This window comes from Macadamia integrifolia, unplaced genomic scaffold, assembly GCF_013358625.1.
Source record: "Macadamia integrifolia cultivar HAES 741 unplaced genomic scaffold, SCU_Mint_v3 scaffold264, whole genome shotgun sequence".
NCBI lineage: Eukaryota > Viridiplantae > Streptophyta > Magnoliopsida > Proteales > Proteaceae > Macadamia > Macadamia integrifolia.
The window spans coordinates 130,473-138,017 of NW_024868851.1; the positions used below are offsets into that span (position 1 = coordinate 130,473).

At 38.3% G+C, this 7,545-nt stretch overlaps 1 protein-coding gene across 2 annotated transcripts; it reads left to right on the forward strand.

Annotated features, from left to right (window-relative positions):
• The first annotated feature begins 2,420 nt into the window (after positions 1-2,420).
• LOC122066933 (probable WRKY transcription factor 21) lies at positions 2,421-5,225 on the forward strand. Of its 2 annotated transcripts, none has more exons than XM_042630771.1 (3): positions 2,421-3,752; positions 3,840-3,965; positions 4,734-5,225. In XM_042630771.1, the coding sequence occupies exons 1-3, from the start codon at positions 2,935-2,937 to the stop codon at positions 4,768-4,770; spliced, it is 981 nt and encodes a 326-aa protein (XP_042486705.1). In that variant the 5' UTR covers positions 2,421-2,934; the 3' UTR covers positions 4,771-5,225. The 2 variants fall into 2 exon arrangements, with proteins under 2 accessions (XP_042486705.1, XP_042486703.1); XM_042630769.1 differs by having other exon boundaries at positions 2,424-3,752; positions 4,745-5,225.
• The last annotated feature ends 2,320 nt before the right edge of the window (positions 5,226-7,545 follow it).

A 7,545-nucleotide genomic window follows, 5' to 3' on the forward strand; every position in this document is an offset into this window, starting at 1 on the left:
GTATTGGTATCCAGTGAGACCGATCCCAATCCTTGATTGATCCAAATTGATTACCCATATCGTTTCAGGGGTAAAACAGTAAAAAAAAATTGTACTTTAAAAAAAAAAAAAGCAAGGGAAAAATCGGCCAATACACGCCAATCCAATCTAGATCGATATTGGTATCTGTTGATATCGATACTGTCCCCTAAATCCATGGTCTGGAGTAGAAAAGCTTTGCCTAACAAATAATCACAGTTTAATTGAAAAAAAAAATTGGATTTTCACTCCCCAAAAATGGAATGATTTATCTATATGTTTGTTAAGGAAATTTTCTTTCTCCAAAAAAAAAAAATAAAAAATCCTTTACCTTCTTTTGAATTGCCTTATATGTCTATTTTAGAAATGAGGACAAAGGATAAGGGTTTCTCCAAAAAAAAAAAAGGATAAAGATATTATAATGAAAAAGACAAGAGAAAAATAGGAAGTGGTGATCATCTTTTGTTTCATCTTCCATTTTTTGTATAGTTTTAAGATTAGGTCAACTTAATATTAATTACAAGAAAATGTCAAGATATATAGTATGCAGTTTATACTATACATGATATGTGGGATGGTTATGTAATAGAAAAAAAATCAGTGAATTAAAAAAAATGGTATATAACATAATAAAAAGTCCTAATTAGCAATTTTCTGAAAATGCCTCCCAGAGCTGGGCCAGAGGTTTGGTACCAAATCTAGGATTGAATTTTGTCTTTTAACACCTCTATTCTATTCCTTGGTGCAAATCATGAAAGCCTCTTGTTGAAAGTAACAATCGCATGGATCATTAACAAGTGATATTATCATGTACCAACCCCTAATGGGTCTATTCTTTTTTCTTCAGATGCTTCATATTATAATCCATAAAAGGGAAAGAAATATGCCTAATATAATGATATATAATTCTAAAAAAAAAAAATCATTTTAAGTTTAGAAGAAGATGGATACATTAGTAGATGAGTTCTTTCTTCAAAGAAAACTTTTGTCACTATTTTATTACTATCAAGTGGCTTAATTTTTGAACAAACAATTGAATTGCTCAGTTGGTTAAACACCTATCTCGTTGTAGCATGCTTGGAATGTTATCCTAGTGGCCCATGGGGCCTTGTAAGGCATGATCCTTTTTTTTTTTTTGGAGAAGTGGTTCTCTGTCTAAGAGTGTAACCTCTATACCAATGATCTCTGTATTTATCTCTCTCTATTTTAAAACAAGTGGGAAAAGATATCTTCTCACATTGGGAGGAAAGAGAGACACTATGCCAACACCCACGAATAGAGAGTTTTTTCCCCCTTATTTTTAACTAAATATTCTTGTTATTAAACATAAAAACCCAAATAAATTGTAAGAGGGCTTTCTTTGTAATACTTTTTTCATCCTTCTGATGTGAACTCCCTCTGCAAGAACTGTATGACATCTCCTCCTATTCTCCATATTGGCTTAATGTAGAGATTTCATCCCACACCAAGTGATCCTTGCCTATTTGGATTTTATGATGCATTGTCCTACATATTTTTAGAAAATAAATTTCCACACATCCAATGTACCATATGCTTCCTCACAATGATTTTTTATTATTTTCATGAATTCTTATCATAACTTTGTGAAACCCCATGGGAACAATATGGGTTTTCTCACCACTTATGTGGTGTGAGAGATTCTTCCTGCACTAGCTTGGAAGCTAATAAAAAAAAAAGAAGACCATAGCATCAATTAATGGGTGAGACGGTCATTTCACTCTCACTGTGAGGGGCGCAGGCTGGAAGCAGCCTGGCAGCTATCCTAAATTTTCAAACCTTCTATGTAGCGAAACAGCATTACATTTTTTACCCCCTAAATAAAATTTTAATAAAATAATAGATAGCACACTGGCTCTAGAGAGACTGAGAGAGAGACATGGTCCGGTCCAGTGTCCTTTTCAAGTCAACGACTTTGTCAGTAGTCTAAACTCTGAACAGACAGAGAGAGAAGCAAAGTAGTAGTAGTGGGGCCCGCTTAGCCACGTAAGTAACGTACAGCAGCCAGTCTTCAAACTCTTCAACACAACGGCGTTTCCAAAGGGGCAAAAAAAAAAGAAAAAAAAGGCCCCACCAAAAGCTGCCCAGTCAACATCCTCGAAACACGTGTCACTCCTTAACCCTTTTACCCAGTCTGCCACGTCGCCAACTCATTCTATGTATTTCGTAACGGCTCTCTGTCTTCTTCAAAACTCCCTTCTCCTTCGGATACCTCCGTTTTGATAACTTTCTCCTTTGTGGGCCCCGCATCTCATCTCTCCTTCTCTCTCTATTAGCGTCTCTCATCAACCTTTGTTACCTTTTATTATTATAATTAAATATTGAAAGATGGAATTTATTTTGCTTTTTCTCTCTCTAAATTCTTCCCCGGTAGCGACTGGTAAGTCTTCTTTTTCACACCTCTCTCTCTCTGTCTCTCTCTGTCTCATCAGTGTCTCATTCTGGTTCTCGTTCCTAGTCTTTCTAGTTGCAGCCATAGAAAGAATCTAGGGTTTCGCTTTCTCACCCTATTTCTTACCCCAACGTCTACTTCCACTTTTGTTGTCTTTTGTTTCTTTTGATTTCATTCCCCCCCCCCCCCCCCCCCCCACCCCCTCCTCTTTAAACCGTAACGACCTAGCTATTTAACTTCAAAGCTTAAAACTTCTTATGGGTTTCTCTTTTCTAAGTTTTCCTGATCGATTTAGTTAAATTTGATCCATGTCTGAAAATTTGCAGAGGAAGTTCAAAGATTTAGGATTTTTTTTTTTTTGAAACTTTTATTTTTGGTCTATTGTAATGGGTTTTTTAGGATCTGTTTCATGGGTAGTATTTGTATTTTAGAGTTCTATGATGATTTCTCATCTGGGTTTCTAGGGTATTGGGGGAATTAGGGTTTGGTCCTTGGATCAAGGAGACATGGAGGAGGTTGAAGAAGCTAACAAAGCTGCCGTGGAGACCTGCCATAGGTTCCTTGGCCTCCTATCTCAATCCAAGGATCAGGTTCAGGACAAGAGTTTAATGGTGGAAGCTGGAGATGCTGTGTTCAAGTTCAAGAGAGTTATGTCTCTCCTGGGTCCTGGTTTGGGTCATGCAAGAGTTAGAAAACTGAAGAAATTTCAATCCCCTGTTCCCCAAAGCGTCTTCCTCGACAACCCAATTTCTAAAGTTGACTCTTCAACCAGTCCTGCCCAGCTTATCCAAGTCACTAATCTTCTCGATAACCCACACCAGGGAACGGAAACAGCTAAGAATTCTGGTCTGCAATTTACCCAGAAAATGTTTCTTGAGAACCGAGCACTGGAAATGGCTTCCGCTGCTAAGAATCCACTCCAACTTGCGCAACAAACGCCAACGACTCAGTACCAATTCCTCCAAAATCAGCAACAGAATCAGCAACAACAAAGGTTCTACCTTCAGCAGCAGCAGCAACAGCAACAGCAACAGATGAAATTCCAAGCTGATATGATGTTCCGCAGGAGCAACAGCAGCGTAAACCTCAAGTTTGATAACTCTAGCTGCACACCCACTATGTCATCCACCCGATCTTTTATCTCATCTCTTAGCATGGATGGCAGTGTGGCTAACTTGGATGGAAAGGCCTTCCATTTAATCGGTGCACCACAGTCATCTGACCGGAACTCTCAACAGTCTACCAAGAAGAGGTGCTCTGGTAGGGGAGAAGATGGGAGTGTCAAATGTGGAAGTAGTGGCAGATGCCATTGCTCCAAGAGGAGGTTAGCTTCAGGCCAACAAAATTTCAGTTGGGTCTTTCTCGATAGTGTTTTTTCGTTGCCATCAATTGATTGCTTTTTTTGGTACAGGAAACTTAGGGTGAAGAGATCCATCAAGGTGCCTGCCATCAGTAACAAGCTTGCAGATATCCCTCCTGATGAGTATTCTTGGAGGAAGTATGGACAGAAGCCAATTAAGGGTTCTCCACACCCTAGGTATATCTACATTTCCTTCTTTTGTTGTGAATGCCACTTGATTTATGCATATAAGCGTTAGTTCTGGCCCATGGTTTTGGATCTTTGATGATGAACCATTCTGATTTTCTATCCTAAGTTTGGTGTTCATATTTGAAAGGTTTCTTTTCAATTTGTTCTTCATAGCAGATGGATATTTTGATTCTCAACTTGAAAGGAAAATTCCTCTATGTCTGAACGTGATACTTGGTTGTGACTTCAGTTTTCCATTTTGATCTTGCCAAAACTTTTCAGCTTACCATCCCCTTACAGAATTTGAAGAAGAAACGATGGTAAAGTTTGTCAGTCTTAATTCATTGGAAGATTATATTACACTAGCTAGTTGTGAATGGTTACTAAATTGGCTCAAAACAACCGTTTTTCACATACTGCTGTTTGTTCAGTTGATTAACTCGGGCACCTCAAAATCATCTGAGTGACCCTGAAAACTAGTTGGCAAACTCAATGGTTGAATGGTATATGAAAGATTCTGTTGAAATGACATTGGCAGCCCTGCTTTATTCAAGTTAAACAAATTGCCAGAATTATAGATTGCAGATTTCTTAAGACACCACAAATTACCAGTAGTCAATCAGAAACACATTAGGCTTGGCTTACCAAGAATTTCTTCACCATTCGAGTTTGTAATTCTTTCTCCAGTGCTGAGCATTATGTGTGGTGCGTATCACATGTTATTGACAACTTGTTAGTTTTACATTGAAACTAAGGAAGAGAACTAAAGCAGTCCAGTTTTAATGCAGGGGATACTACAAATGTAGCAGCATGAGAGGTTGTCCTGCAAGGAAGCATGTTGAGAGGTGCCTAGAGGATCCTTCAATGCTTATTGTTACTTACGAGGGTGAGCATAATCACTCCAGGTTGCTGTCCCAATCTGCTCATACATAGACTTCATGGAAAGCTTCATTGAGATCACTTTAAAAGCCCCAAGGCTCATGTTCGTCTACACCAATCGGTTGAGTTGCTTCTGTACATAATGTGTATGGTTCAATCTTGAGATTACAGATGATGGGCATTTTACTGGCATTGAGAGGAGGCCTTCTAGCTCTTTTGACCTTCTTGGGGGAGGCAGGTATATTAAATCATAGAGCCAGAAAAAACATCTAGAATGCAAAAGGGGTTGGAAATTGTAAGATTATAACTCTTCTTCTGTGACAACCTAAGATCTTTTTCTCACAGTAGGGGTTTTCTGAATGAATGCAATCCCTTTGGCATGCTTTTTAAGATTTTCTGTCCATCTTGATGTTCTTTTGTTTTGGATTTGGATTAAGTTTCCCATTATATTGCTCCTTCATATCATATTTCCTAGTCACCGATTGGAAATTTTAGGCTTACCTTAGGTATGGACCTTTACAAACTTAGAAGGCATTTCCCCAGCACATTTCTACAGGTTTTATGAAAATTCCAGCTCTCATAAAAGAAATTGATAAATTAGTAATAGCAACGGCTCCTGCAGATTGCTTACCCTTGCTTACATATCATAAATACTTCTGTTTTTCTTTAGTAGGTTCAGAGATATGAAATTATATGCATACTCAACATGCATGCGAGTATAATGAGATATGAAGAATGAAAAATAGAAAGACCTTAACCTATCTCTCATCTCAGAATTCCTCCATACCATCATGTTAGGTGCTGATGAAGAAAACAAGTTTCCATGATAACTTCTGATTTGTAATTTTATTGGTTTTGTTTTCCTTCATCGCTTTAGGTTTTTGGGGGGGGGGAAGTAGGAAGAAATGATTTCAATAGGAAAGGAAAACATAATTTTTCATTTAAGTTTTGGAATGTTTTCCAAAGATCTATTATGCAACCATATCTTTCTATTGGAATTTCTTTTTTCTAGTATATGTATGTTTGTAAGTGTTTCAAATTGAGCAATGAAAACTGATTTTAGTGTGGGGGAGATGAACATGGGATTTAGAAGCAATGTATCTTTTACATTGATTTTAAGGTCTCAAATTTTGGAGCATTGGTGTCTTATACTTGAATATAATTTGAATCCAACTTTGCTGCATTGGTGTCAAATTTTGTAATCAAATTTGTGAATGGGCTGAAAAGGATTAAACTTCTATGAATCTCATTGTTGGATGTTCAGGTATGTAGTCCAGACGCCAGAGCATAGTTGTCAAGGCGTCATCTAGGCTTCCAGGCACAGTTCTTTGGATGATTGCCTTGGTTGCTTAGGTGGCATCTTGTAGCCTTGTTGGTATCTTATTTTTTTCTTCTTACCCCTAGACCGCCTTGGTTCACCTAGGCGCCGTGACAACTATTTGAGGGAGAGAGAGAGAGCCATTATTTGCTTTGTTGTACTTTTCCAAACTGAAAAAAAAACTATTCTTTCTGTTTTAGGCAGTTTTGACTGGCCAACAGTTCAGAAATGGTGGATCTTTCTCTACTGGGGAAGACCCCCCCCCCCCCCAGTTGGCATGTTTGGTAGTTGTTAGCATTGCACGGATATTTGCTTTGGGGCATGATCCAGTTGTTAATGTAACTGACCTGCAATGGAATATTCGGGACAACTAATTGAAAAGCCTAAAAACTGATTTGGGGTCAATCTAATTTTGTCCAATTTCAGAGCAATGTTGAAGAAGGATTTCCAAGAATCCAAGTTGAATCTCGGTCTCCAAGTACTCATCGAGAAATATATTTAATTGAGAATTAAAGTCAGATATCCCAATGGGATCCTACTTCCTCATTTTAGTAACATATGACGTTTTGAGTAGCATGGTACTTAAATTAGAATTGTGCTACATAATTCTAAATAGGATGAAATAGGTTGAGATATTATTATTTAATTGGAGTGGGGAGAGAGAGAGAGAGATTGTTTTTATTTGGGAAATTCAATTAATATTTTATAAATAATAAAAGGGTAAGAGAATGCTACCCGACTGGTAAAGCCAGCACGGGGGCAATTGGAGACTGTGCGGGAGTATCTTCAATCCGGAACAGCTCATTACCTGCACCAACGGGTAGCTTTATTTCTTCCATAATACAATGTGGGTAGGGATTGTTCCTTTTTCTATTGTCACTAGTTCTCTTTCCCTCCCTATTGTCACTATTTCTCTCTCTCTCCTCTCTCACTCTCATATTGAATTAGGATTCTTAGTATTAGAGGGTCGGCAAAAGGCAAGTGTGGGTTTTGTTGCTTGTAACTCCTCAGGGTAAGTCTTGATGGCTGTTGCCGAGCCTATTTCTTTCACCTCTCCTTTGGTTGTGGAGTCCCTTGCCCTTTGGTTTGCCATGCTTTGTGCTATCTCTGAAGGATGGGAGTCTGATCTTCGAATGCGATTCGTAGCAGCTTATTCGGTATATCTCCTCAAATGTCTTCAATGCTGAGATTTGTTGTGTGGTTGAAAATATTGCTCGCTTGTCCGCTTCTTTTGTGGAGTGCTCCCTCCGTTTCAGTAAGCATGAAATGAAATTTGTAGCTCACTCCCTTTATTAAAAGGCTCCCTTATCCTTGATTGTAATTGAGTTCTCTTCTAATGACTCTTGGCTAAACTCTGTTACGGGTCAGGGTCAGGGAGGTTCCTCCTGTGCC